Raw genomic sequence first — 20,000 nt, 5'->3', positions numbered from 1 at the left:
TCAGTTGTATACTTATTTAGTTCCGCCAGTAGATGGCAGCAAACCACAAGTTTACAAGTAATCCATACATAGAAGACTACCAAAAGCACATGGCGACAGTCTGTGCAGGAGTCGCCTATGTAATAATTGTATTAGTTAGGATACTTTGAATAAAAGTAGATATGCCAAATGACCTCCTGCTACCTTACGCCGATACTCTAAATGTGTGTCCTGCCACTTGGCAGTGCGCTGAATTTATGAGACCAGAGAAAGTTTCTATAAATGCATAGGCATACAAACGTAGGCCTACATTTATTTTTGAGGTAGCCGTAGCCCACATGAAGGAGATATAGAAGATTAGCCTAATCAAGATCTATGTGATATGAAGATCGTGCAGTGATGGAATCTGACTGCTGAGTTTTTAACATTGTCCTAAAGATTAAGGTAATAAACAGGACAATGCAGACACGTAGATGAGCATACATGCACTGATAGAGATGAAGAAAGGCAGTCTTAAAACGAGAGATGGGTCAAACATGATAGCAAGATGGCCAGTCAAGAACTCCAGTTTCGTTCATTTCCGGTGGGCCCAATTACAGCATTAAGCCTACTATTTGTCATCTGGGTTTAGTTTGACAAAAGTGGAATTAAGCCATTTATACGTGTTAAGTGGCAATTAAATATAAGCGAACACACACACACGCATGTGCATTACATCTTGCAGTTAGCCACCAGAGGGAGCCCAATAACCAAACATACACTAAAAATATTATAATTTTAATTTAACAGTACACCTGTTAATAGTAATGGTTAATAGTATGTTCCCTTACTATACTGGGAAATAGCTTTATATTTAGTTTAATTTACAGTAAAATACTGTTAAACCGTTTTTGGAAGAAAAAAAAGAAGAGCAAATCAACAATGAAAAGCCATAAAAGGACATTCCCAGAATGATACTTCATGTTTGATGACTTTTAATTTAAATAATTATCTTCTTTGTTTTTTGTTTACAGTTTTGTGCATTAGGGTTTCATATTACAGTTTATGTGGTTAAATAAGTGTTTTATTGCATTCTTTTTGTGAGCATGATGGTGTTTTTTATTTGTGTGCATGACACTGTGCACCTTATATATATATATATATATATATATATATATACATAATATAAAATACAACTGTTCATTGTTAGTTTATGTTTGCTCAGATCCTTTAATAATATAGATACAACTTTTGATTGGTAAATGTTGAAATTAACATTTAAGATTTTTATTTGCTTTAGAATTTTTCATTGTTAGATCATTGTGAATTAAAATGCATTTAACTATATTGTCAGTAAATAGGTGATTTTTTTATTATTATTATTATTTAATATTTTTGAATATTATAAAATAAAAGCTCTTCTGCTCAAGGATGCATTTAAAATAGCCAACTGTAAAACAGTAATATTATTACAATTTGAATATATTGTAAGAAATTTTCAGCATCATTACTTCAGTCTTCAGTGTCATGATCCTTAAGAAATCATTATACTATGATGATTTGCTGATTTCTTATTATGATCTAATTTCTATGCCTATTTCTTATTAAAACACTTGTGATGCTTAATATTTTGGTGGAAACCTTGATGCATTTTTTAGGGTTCTTTGACAGATAACTGCAAAAGAACATTTATTTGAAATAGAAATCATTATAAATGTCTTTTCTGTCCCTTTTGATCAATTTAATCCCTGCTCTATAAAGTATAGTATTAATTGCTTTTTTTTATCTTACTGATCCCAAACATTTAAATGGTTATTTTAATTATATATATATATATATATATTAGGGGACACATGAATTAAAACCTAACCTGTGTGTATTAAAACAAAAGAACATACAACAAGAGTGCAGTTTTTAATCACAATTATTTTTATTTCAACATGAATAATGACATAATATATTAAAAATATTTATAAAATTAAACTAAAAGCAACAGTTTAAAACAAAATTAACAAGGACCTTATGATTCCACATGATAATCTCAATTGATACAAACATGTTCTGTTAGGTCTAACGAAGCATCAATAGTTGTTACCCTAAAGTCAAGTCAAGTCAAGTGTCCTTATAGATCGTTTCAAAGCAGCTTTACAGTGATAACAGGAAAATAATGCATTTCGGCTGTTGTTCATCTGAAGTCAGTTCAGTGTTGATTCAGTTCTGTTGTAAAGATCATCAATGTCATCATCCAGACCAGTTCAGTTCTCATCCAACAGTGCCACTACAGTCAGATCAATAATATTGTTGAATATTAAGTGAAAGAGTTTTCAGGCTTCATTCCTCAGCAGACTACAGCTGAAATCCACACCTCGGGGTCAGAACTGAGTTCATTTTAGAGTTGAAGTTACAAATCAGTGACTGATGATGATGGAGTGTTTTATTTTCGGAAGCTTAAGAGGGAGACGGGGTGGTTGCGAGACTTCAGCTCACGTCTTATCTGACAGTAAGAGCACGGCCCGCAGCAGAAGGACAACACGCAGTCGTTGCAAATAGAGTCCTGAGAGAGAGAGAGAGAGACATTTCACGTCTAACATCAAAGAATGAGGGATCAGTTGACTTAACTTAAAACAGCAAGGAAACCCATTGCCTTAAGATTATTAAGTAAATAAACTTCATGTGTCATAATCATTTATGCATTCATTACTTCAATGAGCTCATTTAATTTAATTATTTTAATTACTTAATTATTTTAATTCACTTTTTAAGTTAAGGGGAGACACTATACAGGCAAAAACACTGTTCATTTCATGCATCTGTCAATTTTGAGATTTTGGCTTTTCATAAAGTGTTTTTTCAGACTAGTGGACAGAAAACATCCAAAATACACCTTTAACTGTATTTTTAGAGCACTTTATCCATTTGCATCTGTAGATTTCAATTACAGTATCTTTAAAGGCCATTTTCTCAAAATGAGTTTTTCCTCCTACATTGAGCCATAAATCTCCACTTCAGTAACACACCAAACTTTACTGTTTTATTCTGATCTATATTATGGAGGTTTTTACAAAGGGGTTTGTTCATATATAATTTTCCTGATTTTATACAATATTTTATTTCTAAAAAAAATGGTGAAAATGTAATTATTTTTGGCTGTTGACAGTATTTTCTGATTTGTGGAGTGATAAAAACCTTTGGCTCTAATATATCAAATAAATGAAACAATAATTTTAAACCAAAAAAAAAAAAAATTAAATTAAATTAAATAAGTATTTTGAACCTGACTTCATCCAATGTTCAGATTTTTGTTCTAGAAATGTATGCAAATTAGTGCATATTTAGTTAGACTGTCTCATTTGCATATTTAAACATACAATTTCAGATTTTTTTTTTGCTATTATTAAAGTAATCAGTCAACTGGTGAAGTATGGTGATATTTATTAGTTGTTTTTTTTTTTACCCTCTTCACTGGGGTGTCTCGCCTCCTTCAACTGTCTTAAATGAATGCAACTAGTTCAGAACTGATTAAGATATGCATTTTTTTGCCGTGAACTCCAGTAAAGTCATTACCTCAATGCCATACGTGCGTCGGACAGACACTCTCATTGCCATAGTGATGGGTGGGATGAGGCCGAAACTGTCCAGCAGAGGCAAGCAGAGACACTCTCCGTGATCTCGGGCCGTGATGCAGGCGAAACATGGGGCGCACCAGAACGCAAAGCAACCTGCCCAACGAGATGGGGAAGATCAGTCACCACACAAAGAAAAAGACAATCAAATGTCCGACTATCTGCAGGGACTTCAATGAAAATGCACTCACAGTCTGGGAGTATGTCGCATTCGCAGAGGCTGGTGGACCACTGGTCAGAACCCGGAGCCAAAACCAGGGGCTTCGGCTGCTGGATCACCATCTTAGTTGCCATGATGACTTGAGCTCTGGTTATGACTGATGGCGAAGATCAGCAATGAGTGTCGATGAGAGTCTGAGTTTTCAGGCTTTATAGAGCCAGCAGTGAGCAAACACATGCGTAGAGACACGAGATTAGCATCACTTCACATCACGTCTCCACAGAGCGGGTTAGTCCGGTACATGCTTTTCTTTTTTTATTGATAGATTTCAGGTGATTACCCGTTCTGCTGACATGAGAATGGCTCGTCTTAATGAGACTGAAGCAAAACCTGATTCTCCACAGTCCGAAATGATCCTGGAACAGCATTCCAATCAACCAATCTGATTTGAGGGACAGGTTCACAGTTTATGTCAAGTTTAGGCTTATAACCAGGGTTAGGTGCTTCTACATCAGCGTTATTCATCTATCATTTCCCTCTGATTTTATGGATAACTCATTGGTACGGATATGGTTGAGATAAAATTTTCGGGGAGGAATTTTGTTCCAGGCTTAACAAAATATGTTAACCCAGGGTTAGTGATGACAAAATAACTCTGATCCTGATACTGAGAACTATCTGTGAGAAAGGAAGAATGCAAAAAAAGCACTGAAGGCCAATATTTCATCATTTAAATGTTTAAAGCAGTAAGAGGCAAACAAAGGGTCTTGACGTCAAACTTTTGACATACCAGCCTTTTAATTAAGGTCCTTCTGCTGTTTAATACATAGCTTGGTGCGTGAAGGATGCATTATGGGATGTTGAAGTGATTTTTTTTACATTCATTTTATTATCTATTATTGTTCCCAGGTTTCTTTCTCTACATCTATATAACATCCTTGGGAGTTTTTCCTCGCTAACCACCTTTACAAGTCACTTCCTTACATTTCATCTTCTTCTTCCAATACATTTTTTTTTTTTTTTTTTTTTTTAACAAACGATTTGGTGAAAATCCAGCTTTTAATGTTGTTTATGTCTATGTGGTGTTTTTAATATGCTTTAAGACAAATCATGTGTAAATTCATAAGTCGACACCATTGCTGAGTATTTTCTGCTTAAAACTGCAGTGAACCAAAGACAGCCTCAAAAACACAGTTTGAAATCTCTGGTGTTTCTGACGTCACAAACTACCTTGTAACCAATCAGATCAACGTGTGATCATCAACCAGTGGATCTCTGAACTGAGTGAGTGAGTGGAGGCGGGGCTCATTTGCATATTCATCGATCCGCGTATACTAAATGAGGAAAGGCTGTGGAGTTACATTTCATCAAGCTATTTTATGGCATGAATAATTTTTTTTTCAAGGAAAAACATTTAATTTGTCATTTTGGTGATCAAAGATGAGTTTTAAGACATAGAATTATTGACTACAGGGGGACTGTAAATAAATGATTTCCTCATTGTGGTTTCAAACATGTCAAAAGAAAGAAAGAAAGAAAGAAAGAAAGAGAAAATTTCCAGCTGTAGTCGATGTCGAACACACCTTTTGTTTGTGTTGGCCATGTGCTCCAGTTTCTCGTTTCCATGCCCCCTTATTTAGTCTTTGTCTATTCCTTGTTTGCTTGATTGAGTTCATCTGATCCTCATGTGCTCTGATCCCTTTATATTGTGCTCCTTTTCCCTTGTCTTTGCTGGTTTCTTGCATTCCTTGCTTGTGTTTATATATGGGTCTTGTTAGCGCACACTATGTTGAGGGTATGTTTACTTGACAAAGAAGTGCTAAAAACAGAAATGTTTTTGCGTATACGTTGTCAAAATGATCCTCGTTCAAATTGATCTGGAAGACGACTAAAAGCGCTCATGCCAAGCCAGTAGTTGGCGAAGTCACTTTGTTAAGAAACACTATACATCTATAGACTGAACACATATGCGTATGACAAAACCGTTTTCACAAATTTACATTTTTTGTAGTTTACGGTGAGACGATAACGGGGTTGGGATCGTTTTCAAAAAGTTGCACTTTGAATCCTGGTTTTAAAAGTTTGTGTGTTCAGGCCCCCAAAAAATGCAGTCCAAAGTAGATTGGGAAATTTCATCAAGGCGCTCTGGATTTGATTTTATCTGAGCAGAAAGCAGCGCACATGAATCGCCTGTTATTAGTGATTTGCAATTTAGCAGATGCTTTTTATCCAAATGCACACTACTATTTACTGTAACCTTAAAGTACTCACCGAAAGACTGGGAAATCACAGAGACATGATGTACTCTGGCAGTCGATGTCTGGCCTATCTTTACGTAATCAGTAGGCTACTGTAAGAACGAAGATGATTTCATAAAACGTTCCTGATGATTAATTAATAATTGATTGGAGTACTCTGAGTTTCACTATATTAAAGCCCTACATCCAAATACAGATTGTGACATTTATCTCACCTCATTGCACCAGTTTAGGTACTTTCAAAGGACAAAGTGTAATACAATAGGGATAACCATGTCGTATTTCTTGTCCATTTTTCTTGCATGCTTGTCATTTTTCTCATTTTTCTCATTATTACCATGCTCTGATCTGATGAAAGCACAACTAGAAAGTTGTTCTTTGATAAGCATCCTTTATGTGCGTATACGAGTGAGAATCTACGTGTAGACATTCCCGACATCCTCCCTCCCCCTAAATAAATGACAGCATCGCCCTCACAAGGTGTCAGTCTTCTGCTGAACTTTCCTCTGTCCCAGGTAAGACAAAATCTGCTGCTGGAGCAACTGTTGAGCCAAGTGTTATTGTTTTTAGAATTTGGAATTTGGAATTTAGAATTTCCTTTATGGAAGCAACAAAGTAACACATTTTAGTGTCTGACGTTTGAAGTCACCTAGTTGCTAAAATTCTGCTTTAGATTCTTTATAGTTCTTTCTTTCTTTCTTTCTAGGATTTCAGAGTTGTTGAATCTGATACTCATTCATCATGGCAAGCAAGATGGTGATTCAACAACCCAGGCCACTAGTGGTGTCTGCAGCATCAGACCAGTGGTCCACCAGCATCTGCGAATGCGACAACGTCAATGAATGTGAGTTTGTGTGTGTATAAAACAAATAGTGAATTAAGGCTTTTAAGAAAGGTGCAATCTCTGAGTGCTGTAGAAACACTCTGATGTGTTTAGCAGGTGCACAGTCGGATTGTTTAGGCAGAATAATGACTTGAATTGGTCGGTCTTCTGCAGGTTGCTTCTCTGTGTGGTGTTTCCCTTGCTTCGCCTGCATCACAGCCAGAGATCATGGAGAATGTCTCTGTCTCCCTCTCCTGGACAGCTGCGGGTGTATTCCTCCTGTTACTCTCTCCATGAGGGTGTCCACAAGACGACGATACGGCATCACGGTAAAGACGAGAGAAACTTTATGATTACCAAAGCATTGATTAGAAAGAAAGTGCATCATTTTGTGTTATTACAAGCTGAATCAATAGACCTTAATCAGGGTAGCGCCATGTTTAATTTTTGACAGGAATGAAAATGAGGCCGTGAGGGAACGAACGAGTGCGATCAATGGATCGTTCTTGTTGTTGTTTAACAACATACGTTGTTGAGCTGACGAAACTTTCAGTAGACAAAAACACAGTTTTAAAAAGGTGTGAGTTTTACAGTGTGTGCATAATAGGCCTTCACAGAAGCGCCATCTTTGATTTTTACAGGAATGAAATTGAGTCTGTGAGGGATATCATCTCTTCAGTGGGTTGTAGCCTACTGTTTTTTTAATGTGTTTTTGGATTGGTCTGGGGGGGGGGGATTGATTACCAGTTGTATAGCCACAGTTTTACTACTAATACCATGGTTAAACTAGTGTAGCAAAACCATGGTTCATTTTTGGTTACCATGGTTTAACTACAATAACCATGTTTTTTGTTTTGTTTTTGTTTTTTGTAGTAAAACATGGTTAATTTTCGAAAGGGAATATCTTTACGAGAAATTTCAGTAGACACCCCAGACAATATGAGCTGTGGAAATTATTGCTAAGTGATCTAGAAGCTTTATACAGCTTTCCACAGTGGATGGATGCAATTGGAAACATGGTAAGTCCCTCACAAGCCTCGCTGTGGCGATGCTCTGAATAAGGTCTATTGAGTCTGTAGAGCTTATGTGCCATTTTTAATGGGAATGAAAGCGAGGCTGTAAGGGATAGACATGCATCCCTTCAGTGGGTTGTACTAGTGTTATTTAATGTGTTTTTTGGATTGATCTGCTTATGAAACAAACACTGCAAAAACATAATTCCAAGAAATTTCAGTAGACAAACTCTAGACAGCATGAGCTCTGGTTGAAAATATAAGTGATCTAGGAGCGTTAAATAGTTTACAGCAGATGCCATTGAAAACACAGTAAGTCTTTCCCTCACAGCCTCGCTTTCATACCTGTCATGGCGCTGCTCTGAATAAGGTCTATTGAACACCATCACATTAGCTATATTGTAATGCAACAGAAGAAAACAGAACACTGAATGAAGAGTTGATTATTGGTCAATGTGGTGGCAAACAATTTTCTATTACTGAATAAGAGACAAACATGTAACAATTGTCTTTAAAGATTATTTATTCCCTTGCAAGGAAGGGTCAGCAGGCATACAGTCATACAAAGTGCCTGCAAAGTGTGACCATAAGAGACGGCCATCCTTCCTTCTTTATAGTCCCTACTTATAGTCCCTACCAAGTTTATTTCTCTAGGACAAATGAAGATACTTCTTAGCCATCTTATCATGCTACTTTGAGTGGAGCCCCTCTGTCTCGGTCATAAATTCAGTCACACATTACTTTTTGTCAAGTCACATATACAAGGTCATACACATACATATATTCATAAGGGTTAATAACAGTTCTTCAATGTTCCATCAATGTAGCAGAGAATCATGGGACTCCACATGCAATCCTCCTGCATTTTACTACCTTAATCTAATTATTATGAATATAAGAAAATGCACACATATAGAACATATTAAGTTTCTTCCACAGTCAAGGATCTTATATTGTGGTTCATTATGTTTAACCCCTGTTTTCTTCACACAGGACTCTATCTGTAATGACTGTGTGTACTCTTACTTCTGCGGACCATGCTCATGGTGCCAGATCAGACGGGAGATGAAGGCAAGACTATCACCTATCACTCTGTTCAACAACAGGCCAACCTAAAGAGCACCATCATCTTCCTCACCTCTATTATCATTTACAAAATACATTCTCTAAAGCGTTCTGTCCTTATCGGATCACAGTCATGTCAGTCCAAAACACAAAGACTTGCTGTTCTGTGGGTGTAATCAGAGTTTTTGATCTTCCTCCCACACACACTGACCTGAGATCAGCCCTTGCATTGTATGGGAATGAGTTTAAGATGTTGTTGGTGTACAGCTTTAATCCAGGAAGTGGAGAATTCTGAACAATGGATTCCCTCAAGGAAAATGCCCATTTGGGATTCTTAGTGTTACAGCATGTTTAGTGTCACAACACATTCATTATTTTTTATTATAGATTGTTGTAATTATTAAACACATAGCATATTCTTTTCTTTTCTTTATGAAAATATCTGTTTAATGAGATTTTCACTGTAGTTGGAAAGTTGTTATATTGAGCCATTGATATGTGACACTGGAGGTTTGATATTAGGAAAAGATGTTGTAGTGCATGTCTGTGTTTGTGCAGATCTGTAAATGATGAAATTAATAGAATATAAAAAATGTCAATAAAGCTGAAAATATAAGGGTTTGTGTTTCATGCTCTATCAACAAAAAATAATTTTGAGAAATGATCCTTAGGAACATCTACACACCCTTTGGCTGCCGTTTTCCACTTTTACATAAAATTCAATAAGAACTGTGGCTGACAAGCTCAAAGCGCCATTCAACTAACTGGTGCTAAACCGAAATGTCCATTAATATCCAGAGGTCCCAGGAAAAAAAATCATGGTTTATTTTTTTCATATGAATGTTTTATAGGTATTTCATTAACACAATTTAAGGTAGGGTAGGCTAAAGCTTTGAAAGCGTAAGATCCCGCGCTCTCTTCAGAGCGTCTCCAAAGCCAAGCCTCCTTCAAAACACATGAACACACACAGCCAGAGCAGAGTCTGCAAAGCGTCACGAGAGACGCCGTTGAATGACTTCATGTCTCAAAGCACATAACATTACAATAATAATGAACATGAACAACTTAGAGGGCTCTGACTTGTACCATCTGACTGTTGCAGGATCAATTTCGTAGTGTTGGCATTGAAACGCATAAATCCAAATCCAAAAACAGCTCTGGGTTGAAAGTCACGGGTATAAGCTCATTGTTTTGGTTCACAGGGAACTGTAAAAGGTTTCTGATGTTTGTTTGCGGCACTCAGTGACTGACGTCTGTCTACAACTATAAATAGTCTACAAGCATAAAACACACTGACGACGTGTGATGTCTGCGTGAACAGGTGCGTGGAGGTATGCAAATTTATCGGTTGACTGGCAGGTAGAACATCCTATCATTGCATTCAGACCGAATGCAATGATTGGATGAACATTTTTTGGACCTGAGACTTCCACAGAAGATATACAGTATGTACATTTTTCAAATATTTAGACCACTACTATTATTGATTGCTATCAGGATGTGAAGAGAGTTTTAACCGGTATAACAAATATTGTTTATAAAAACCATTGCCTAAACTAAAATATTGGATTGGATTCCAAGAACCATCATAACTGCTATCTGATGATGGGTATCAGATATCAACTGCATATGGAACAGACTTAATTAATATTAATATTAATCTACATTTCGGCCTAGCATCAGTACCATTAGTTGTATATTAGTTTTTTTTTTTTTTTTTAGCTTGTCAGCCCCAGTTACTATTAACTTTTTTGTAAAAGTGGAAAACAGCTGCTAAAGGGTGTGTAGAAGTAAAAAAATTTTGCAAACACACAAAATTCAATCATTTACAGGTCTGGACAAACACTAAATGCTAAATCGTCCATTTTTTTGCCATAAAATTTAAATGTTTTCATAATATGTAAACATGAAATAACAGCATTAGTCATCTAGGATCATCTTTACATTGCAATGTCCATAGTTTTTTTTTTTTATTAAATCGAATTAGGCCTGTGGCTGTCAAGCTCATCTGAGAGTTCATCTGAAAGCTGAATCAATAATTAATCAGTTCTTAGCTTATGTTATTCTGTTCTTATCTTCTCAGTTCACTCTGCAGTGGCTACTGTGGTAAATTTTTAATAGATAAAATAGTAATTTTTTAAATTACTAAAAAGTAATTTAAATAAAAAGTAATTTAATAAAAAGTAGTCGATTGTCGAGTTCACGCGCGTGATCATAGGTAACTAAACCTATGCGCGTGAACTCGACAATCGACTACTTTGGACTTCAACCGAAAACAGGATGTAAACACAGATATTTGCGCTGGCTTAAATAACATCATTTTTATCCATATCTTTCACATCTACTGCAGTCAGATTCACTCGTGTTCACTCTGAAGGAATCACTCACATGGCTGTGCACTTGTAATGACACATCAAGGATGTTAAGAGGCTAAAAGCAGGTTTAAAACTTGCCCCATTGAAGTCAACAGGGTGCAAATTTTAAAAAGAGGATAACACGGTGTAGGCAACACCGATTTTTGTCGTTGTTCTCTGTACTGACAGCACTCCAAATTTACAAAAAAATGTTAAATGTTAAAATTGACCGGAGTTCTCCTTTAAGGGCCCTTAATTGTTACGGAAATTGTTTCCTATAAAATGGCCAAAATCAGGCATAACAAGAAACATTTACATTTACGATGGCTGATATAGCGCCACTATGTACGCTTGAAAATAAAATGTGGCGTTTTGAATGAACTTCTGATAATAAAACTTCAATTTCTGCATCTGAGAAATTTCTCTTTTTCATTCGCTTTTGAGAAGACATGTTGAAATCCTTCGTTTGGTGTCATAATATGATGCCGATATATAGTTGTCAGTCGGATTTAATAGGCGGGATTTATGGTAATTGAGAATGAGCGTGCACGCGCGTCCCATTTACGACGGATTGGAATTCATTAACACACACACACATTTCACTACCACATCTGACGTTTACGAAGTATTTGTGAATCAGGACAAGAGTTTTCGGGAGGGTCTCTTTACGCGCAAATCACTCATATTTACTCGTATATTTACGAATGTTTCATGAATGAGACCCAATGACTTTAAATTAACATTACTTTTGTGTTTGTTTTATTTGCGCCCTCTACTGTACAGGCATGAATTTGCATTTTCTTCAGCCTAAGGCTTATTAATTTCACCTTTGGTGTGAAAGGGCCTTTACATTTGCCAAAAATATAACTTTTTTTGTTGTCATTAAAAGACAAACAAGAAAAAGTAACGCAAAAATAACATGACGCATTACTTTCAATAAAAAGTAATGCAATTAGTTACTTTTAATGCAATATTGTAACGCATTACTTTTAAAAGTAACTTTCCCCAACACTGGTCAAGACAATGAATTACTTAAATTTTTCAAACCTTATAAACTTGAATTCAAAATCCAATACTGTTCACTGAGTTGAAGCGAAGAAATAAGTTCAAATAGCACAATCATGTTTTTGGGCCGACATATGTTACTGTCTGGGTTACTTCTCTACAGGGGGGTTTGGCATCGACTGTTTGTATGTGACCTTTTTCATACTGTTTCCCATATACCATCAATTGCTTAAATACATAGTCAGATCTATGCACAATCGCACACACATACTCACTATATTCATGTTTAAGCAAATTTTCTATTTGGTCAGGACAAGGCAGCACTCTTTGGAGCTTGCAAAATATGAGAAATCATTAAGGTACAATATTCTCAGTCAGCTCCAAATATAACATTAGTATTCCCAGAGGCAGAATGTTTTGTACCATGTAATTTAAACTGTAGAAAGTAACAGAGGAAAGAGGAAGCTGTGGATTTGTGATAAAGTCCATGAAGTGAGTCATAGCCTGGAGTCATAGTCAGCAATTACACCTGCCTTTGTTGCTTTTGGCAGCTCGCCTCCTCTTTCAAACTGAATGTTTGAGATCTTTTTCAAGATAAGTCATCTACAAGTTGTTTGCGTTGATGATTTTATAGCTTGTTGGACTGTTTAAGACTTCTTCATGTGTCGAAAATAGTTGTTGATGTCTCACTCAGTTCTAAAAATAAGTTTAAAGATGAGATGTTAAGGTTAGCCATTATTAACTGTTGCACCCAGGTCTTTTAAACATTAAATAAAAGCTTAGTTCTATTCACCACTTTGAGGGTCACATTAACACTGAACATTTGAACTTTGCACAGATGGACCAGTTTTCCGCTCAACCAGCTTAACTCTGCAAGCCTCGCCTGTTGGCAGAAACAAGTAAGAGTTTCACACAAATATTCGAACCATTCTGTGTTTTAAAGCTTATGCACATTCGCACAGATTTTGTTAGTTAATTGTGCTTTTTGCTGTGCCATTATGTGAATCTGCCAAACAAATGCATATAATAGCTAACAAACAAGTAACAATGTTAAACCTCTTGCTGCTTGGTGAATACAAGCCTAATGTCTGTTTGTTGTGTTCGTTATGGGAAAAGCCTGCCTACAAAGCACAGCTCAAAATTCTATGGAAAACGTATTTTCATTATTTTTAGCTTGATGTATTATGTGTTTTTGTTTCTATTTAATGACATTTATGGTCAAATGACACTGTAGGTAAAAAAAAAAAAAAACAGAAAAAGAAGCTGTTACAATATAAAATGGATAGTAACTGCAGAAAATAATTCTTAATCAATGCTTTTGTTTTCCCTTCAAAATATCTAAAAATCCATGTGCAAGATAAGACTTGTTTCAGCGAGAGGATATTTAATCTGGTATGTTTAATCTCTTCCAGTTTTTCTGGTTTCTGCAAAGTTTCTGAATTGACAAACATATTTAAAGGCTTGCATTTTTTAAAGTACTTAACTCAAACGTTTTTTGGTACCGAGAACTGCAAAATTTGACTGGTACCAACTACTAAAACTTTGGTTCTGTGGCAACCCTGCTTTAAAACAAGATAAAACTATTAGACAATGGGGTAAAGAAAATAATTCAAGATATATTCTCAGAATGTGCACAAATTTGTTTATCAGGTAAATTTATAGTTTTTAGGATGTTTAGGTATTTTTGTTGGAAAACGACAAATGCACTATTTTTAGAAAATGTTTTTTTTTTTGTTTTTTTTTTTGTCATTTGATGTTTTTGCAGTATGCAGCAGCCTGTATGCATTTTAGCAATTCAGGTTGACCTTATAGTTCGGGGCACTTCCTGGAATTTCCCAAAACAGCAGCAGGAATTTGGTGGCTAGTATTCTGGATGATGCAAGACTTCTGTTGACTGTCTCAGCAAGTTCAATTTAAGCTGTATTTTCTCTTTGCAAGTTTCTTTACACTGAATAAAATTATTTTTACAATTATTTATCACAACTTAAATTTAGCATTTTTGTTGTTGTGATGACTCAAAGATACAAGTTGATTAAGCTTAACATTTTAAGGGATCATGAACACTTTTTTAAGTTGAAACTACATATTATTAGTTGTTCTAATATTGTAATGTACAAGCAGATCTTGATTATTAAAACCTTCCCAGACAGCAACATGGTGTCAGACTCGTGTGGAATCCACATATACCAGATGTGGGCCGGATTTGGGCCGATACTATGTTCCTGCAAGACTGATTATGACTGTATTGCTCTCAAATATTCAAGAAAATTTTCATTTTGCTATTTTGCATTACAATTTATTATTTTGAAATAGTATGATAAAAAGGATTAGCAGTTGGTTGCAATAATCACGTTATAATTGTAATGGTGTAAAACAAACTGACCATTTTAAATAAAAAGTGTTTAATGTAAAATACATTATGATTAGTGCTGGGCAACGATTAATCGCAAATAATCGCATCCAAAATAAAATGTTGTGTTTACATAATATATGTGTGTGTACTGTGTATAATTATTTTACATGCATGTATGAATTTAAGAAATATTTGCATTTATTTACTGTATATATTTATATATCATTTATATTATATAAATATAAATATTTTATATATAAATAACACATTTTTCTTAAATATATACATGCATGTGTGTGTATTTATATATACAATATAATTATACACAGTACACACACATATATTATGTAAACACAAACATTTAATCGATTAATCATTGCCCAGCTCTAATTACAATGCAATTCAATGTAAAAAAAAAAACACCTTTGTAAATGTATTACATTATTATGAAATCTCAGTGTGCTGGATTTTGCTTTGCACAGAACAGATTAGTGATCTTTAGAACTTCACTACAAGAATGACTGATCCAAGCTGTTTTTTGGCAAACAAAACTATGTGTGAGCTGAGTGCTAATAGCCCTTTTGCAGCGCCCCAGTTTTGCCTTGTTATTCAGTCCAGAACCTAAAGTTTAACATTGGTTCACACAAAGGCTAACAGGGAATCAGTGAGGACATTTTGCTGTCTCTGACTGGAAGTTAATCCAAAACTCTGACCAGAGGCCACTTTAGATCTCATGTTACAGAGCACGAGAAGGACGTTTAATACAGAAACACACAGCCTTTTGCCTGTTTTGGCCTGTCTTATACAGTGTGCTTGGAAGTGATCATATCTTTAATGTGTGTGTATACATTTTGGAAATCCAGAGCTTGTTTTGGCAGTGTTTGCACAAGACAACCAGAGCGTCGAAGGGAGTGGCTGAGTCAAGGTAAAGTAAACCTCCCTGAATGTTCTTGTTCAGCACGGATACGGGTAATGCCTCAAACAAAGATCAGTACTAATGAGCTAAAAAGACGATATTTTCATAATGTGTTAGGTGATATTAAAATCCTTGATCTGTGGGCACATGGCTCGATATGTCCTGTTAAAAGGCCTCTTGATGGTATGTTGTTTTTTTTGGTATGAGCTGAATGCACATATTTGAGTTCCACTGTGCAGATAGGTTGGAAGAGAAAGCCAGTGGGAGGAGTTGGGGGGGATGTGGGATTTAGGAAAGGAAGAGAAAGAGAGAAGTTCCTAACAGTAAGGACTCGGCCATCAAGGATGAGACAAGTATCTTGTACTGAACAGCTGCAGAGTTTTGGTTTTTGCTTTTGCTCAAGATCTGGAGATTATTACGATACAATTCGTTCCAGCTAACAAATGGAGTATTATCTGAAAACAGGAACAGGTAATTCCAGTATAGTGATGTAGATGCAGGACAGATCAAACATAAACACAGAAATGCTCTCGTTCTGACTGTTTTCTTTTAATGCGCTCTCATTTATCATTCCTGATGCTTGTTGGTAAATATTATGAACTTCTGAAAAGTTGTATGGTCAGGGTCAAACTTGTTGCACTTTAAAGTGGTTTCAGACATGAAACATTTCTTATATGAAGTTAAAGTTGGTCTGGATTGTATAAAAGTGCTCAAATTGTGCCCCAAAATGTATATAGCCTGTATATATACTATATGATAATGTTTTATTCACTGACCGGCAGTTTGGCAACAGTTCTTCTAACCCTAGACTCAAAGGAAGGAAGGAAGGAAGGAAGGAGCCATTTAGGAAGATCGTGGCCATAGGATAACAATGTTGTTTTTGCAACAATTTTTGGGCCGGGAAGTGTGTAATACAATATAATATAAGCTATGCATAAAATAAATTAAGGTTATATACATTTTGGGGCACATTTTGAACATTTTTATACAATTCTGTGCCTTCCACAAGTGTTTATATTTCCATTTTTCAATCACAACCTTATCTATTGTATATGCAAAATGTCTAACTATTTATTTTAGGAGAAAATACTCTGGCTGTAAAATTGTAAACATCTTGCTCTCTCTCTCTCTCTCTCTCTCTCTCTCTCTCTCTCTCTCTGTGTCTATTTACAGCTTTCTAAAAGATGGATTTGAGGTCGACACAACTCTCTGCACTGACTTGTCTGCTCTTTGTGTCGTCCTGCTGTCATGGTGGAAATATCCTGGTGTTGCCTGAGGATGGCAGTCACTGGGTGAACATGCAAGTCATTATGAGAAATCTCCACACCCGCGGCCATAGCCTCACAGTGGTGCGTTCGTCTAAAAGTTGGTACATCCAAGAGAAGTCCTCCCTCTACAACATCGTCACCGTCAGCCCAATGGAGACCGAAGACGTCGGCTCTGACTACTTTAAGATGTTGATAGAGAGGTCGCTAGCACTACAAAGGATGTCGCCCTTCGTTCGTTTCTTTGAACAACAGAAATATGTCACCAACATACTAAAGGTGTTTCACAACGCAGCGCTTCAAATTATTTCCACCATTTTGGATGATGCAGCGCTTGTCGAACGCTTGCGAGAGGCCAAGTTTGACTTGCTTCTAACAGACCCGGCGTTCCCAACCGGAGTCCTTTTAGCCAATTTCCTCCACCTTCCCTTGGTTTACAATGTACGTTGGCTAAATGCTGGAGATGCTCACATGCAAATCGCTCCATCACCTCCATCCTACATCCCAACGTATAATTCATTGCTCCACGACCAAATGAGCTTCATGCAACGGACGGAAAACTTCCTACGGCATCTGTTCAGCCTCCTTCAGGAGCGATACATAATCGTGCCAATTTACAACAAAGTGCTTGAGCGCCACTTCCCGCCTGGCACTGATCTTCTCTCAATGCAACAATCTGCTGACATTTGGTTGATGAGAGTGGACTTTGTTTTTGAGTTTCCACGACCCACCATGCCTAACGTGGCCTACATCGGTGGCTTTCAATGTCAGCCGGCTCAAGCCCTTCCCGAGGACCTGGAAGAGTTTATGCAGAGCTCTGGAGAGCATGGAGTAGTTATCATGTCTTTGGGAGCTGTGGTCGGTGCTCTCCCTAAAACGATCACAGAAGCCATTGCTACAGCCTTTGCTGAGATCCCTCAGAAAGTCGTGTGGAGGTACCATGGGGAACGACCCTCAACCTTGGGAAACAACACTTTACTCCTAGAGTGGTTTCCTCAGAATGATCTCCTGGGCCATCCGAAGACTCGCATGTTTGTATCTCATGGCGGCACCAATGGCATCTATGAAGCTATTTACCATGGTGTCCCCGTCTTAGCTTTGCCGATCCTCTTTGACCAGTTTGACAACGTTCTGCGGCTGCAGGTGCGAAGTGCGGCTCGAGTGCTTCAAGTCGCAACGCTCACGTCACAAGAATTCCTCGAAGCCCTCAAAGACGTCCTGGAGAACCCGATGTACCAAAGCAACATCCGCAAACTGTCAGAGTTGCATCGCGATCGGCCCTTGTCTCCTCTTGATAGTGCCACTTTTTGGATTGAGTTTGTCATGAGACACAAAGGAGCAGCTCATCTTCGCTCTGAGGCTAATAATTTGCCTTGGTACTCGTACCACAACCTAGATGTGTTGGCATTTCTACTGGCGTTCACTGCGATCGCTCTTTTGACCTCAGTATATGTCTGCAAGCTTTTGTGTTGCAGGAAGTCAATCAAAAAGAGGAAGGTGGACTGAACTGAGCTTTTGATATGCTCTTGTTCTTGATGTACTTATTGCAAAACTGGGTGAAACTAAATTTAATGTCATGCAGTTTGCAAAAATCTTTTCCTATCCAACAATGGTCCATTTAGGGTTTTCACATGAAATAGGATTTCCCAAGTTATGAATTGGCGAAACATCTGCTGATAAATGCATTCTGGCCAAGGTCATGGGTTTGATTCCCAGAGAATGCATGCTCTGATAGTCTCATGCATGGTGAACATACGCTTGTTTCATTACTGTGGCAAACAACTGTAGGCCACATGTAAGTTGTACATGCAATGCCTGAATAATGTTTAGCAATATTTTAGTGTGTATGTTTTTACAGTATTAGATGAGGTATTAACAAGTATAGTTCTGACTTAATGGTTGTGACTGCTAAAAAAAAAAAAAAAAAACTAATGCAAATGGAATAATAAAGCATATATATTTGTACTTTAAACTACACTCTCAGAAAAAAAAGTGCAAAAATTGTACCTTTAGGGGTACAACAGCTTGTCACTGGGGCAGTACCCTTAAAGGAGAACTCCGGTCAATTTTAACATTGAGCTCATTTTTTTGTACATTTGGAGTGCTGTCAGTACAGAGAACAACGACAAAAATCGGTGTTGCCTACACCGAGTTATTCTATTTTTAAAATTTGCACCCTGTTGACTTCAATGGGGCAAGTTTTAAACCTGCTTTTAGCCTCTTAACATCCTTGATGTGTCATTACAAGTGCACAGGTCATGTGAGTGATTCCTTCAGAGTGAACACGGTGAATCTGACTGCAGAAGATGTGAAAGATATGAATAAAAATGATATTTATTTAGCCAGCGCTCATACCTGTATTTACATCCTGTTTTCGGTCAAAGTCCACAGTAGTCGATTGTCGAGTTCACGCGCATGATCATAGGTACTAAACCAATGCGCGTGAACTCGACAATCGATTACTATGGACTTTGACCGAAAACAGGATGTAAATACAGGTATGAGCGCTGGCTAAATAAATATCATTTTTATTCATATCTTTCACATCTACTGCAGTCAGATTGACCCGCGTTCACTCCGAAGGAATCACTCACATGACCTGTGCACTTGTAATGACACATCAAGGATGTTAAGAGGCTAAAAGCAGGTTTAAAACTTGCCCCATTGAAGTCAACAGGGTGCAAATTTTAAAAAGAGGATAACACGGTGTAGGCAACACCGATTTTTGTCGTTGTTCTCTGTATTGACAGCACTCCAAATGTACAAAAAAATGAGCTCAATGTTAAAATTGACCGGAGTTCTCCTTTAAAAGGACATCTTTGTAAAATATTTCCTCCCTTAAAAGGTGCATATTAGTAGCAAAATGCACCTTAAAGTACTACTATAAATAAATAAAAATAAGGTACAAAGATGTCCCAAGTACTGCCCCAGTGACTTTTGTACCCCTAAAGGTAAAATTGTTGCAATTTCTTTCTAAGAGTGTATGCTAGTCTGTGTCTTCACCAGATCCTCAACACATAATCTAGTGCCTATTAAGAAGCCAACAAGATGTATCCCCAGTTCAGCCTTGATATTGTTCCCTCTCCCACTGTGAATGTGTTTTTAATCATCATTAAAGGTTCAATAGGCAACATCTTTGCTTGTTTCAGTTCTAATCCACTTCCTGGTATTTCTTATCTCAGGTCATTGAATTCTTTCCTGCTCTCA

The 20,000-nt window shown here is 36.8% G+C and overlaps 3 protein-coding genes across 7 annotated transcripts; 2 read left to right on the top strand and 1 right to left on the bottom strand.

Annotated features, from left to right (window-relative positions):
• Nucleotides 1–1,867: 1,867 nt before the first annotated feature.
• ponzr3 (plac8 onzin related protein 3) lies at nt 1,868–5,347 on the bottom strand. Its single transcript, XM_079867689.1, has 4 exons — nt 5,325–5,347; nt 3,773–3,898; nt 3,523–3,677; nt 1,868–2,512 (listed from the first exon to the last, which is right to left on the bottom strand). Exons 2-4 carry the CDS (start codon nt 3,873–3,875, stop codon nt 2,393–2,395), a joined length of 378 nt encoding a protein of 125 aa, XP_079723815.1. The 5' UTR covers nt 3,876–3,898; nt 5,325–5,347; the 3' UTR covers nt 1,868–2,392.
• A 140-nt stretch (nt 5,348–5,487) lies between these two features.
• Nucleotides 5,488–9,513, top strand: ponzr4 (plac8 onzin related protein 4). Of its 2 annotated transcripts, none has more exons than XM_079867687.1 (4): nt 5,488–6,514; nt 6,714–6,843; nt 6,997–7,151; nt 8,829–9,513. In XM_079867687.1, exons 2-4 carry the CDS (start codon nt 6,741–6,743, stop codon nt 8,949–8,951), a joined length of 381 nt encoding a protein of 126 aa, XP_079723813.1. In that variant the 5' UTR covers nt 5,488–6,514; nt 6,714–6,740; the 3' UTR covers nt 8,952–9,513. The 2 variants fall into 2 exon arrangements, with proteins under 2 accessions (XP_079723813.1, XP_079723814.1); XM_079867688.1 differs by having other exon boundaries at nt 6,706–6,843.
• Nucleotides 9,514–12,742: 3,229 nt separating this feature from the next.
• ugt5g1 (UDP glucuronosyltransferase 5 family, polypeptide G1) lies at nt 12,743–18,884 on the top strand. Of its 4 annotated transcripts, XM_079867675.1 has the most exons (4): nt 12,766–12,857; nt 13,098–13,158; nt 15,476–15,537; nt 16,702–18,884. In XM_079867675.1, exon 4 carries the CDS (start codon nt 16,713–16,715, stop codon nt 18,297–18,299), a length of 1,587 nt encoding a protein of 528 aa, XP_079723801.1. In that variant the 5' UTR covers nt 12,766–12,857; nt 13,098–13,158; nt 15,476–15,537; nt 16,702–16,712; the 3' UTR covers nt 18,300–18,884. The 4 variants fall into 4 exon arrangements, with proteins under 4 accessions (XP_079723802.1, XP_079723801.1, XP_079723800.1 ...); XM_079867676.1 differs by lacking the exon at nt 15,476–15,537 and having other exon boundaries at nt 12,743–12,857; XM_079867674.1 differs by lacking the exons at nt 12,766–12,857; nt 15,476–15,537 and adding an exon at nt 12,861–12,986.
• The last annotated feature ends 1,116 nt before the right edge of the window (nt 18,885–20,000 follow it).

The sequence above is a fragment of the Squalius cephalus genome, assembly GCF_949319135.1.
Source record: "Squalius cephalus genome assembly, chromosome: 3".
Lineage (NCBI taxonomy): Eukaryota > Metazoa > Chordata > Actinopteri > Cypriniformes > Leuciscidae > Squalius > Squalius cephalus.
The sequence above is the reverse complement of the archived record's forward strand: the minus strand, read 5'-3'. Positions and strand labels throughout refer to the sequence as shown.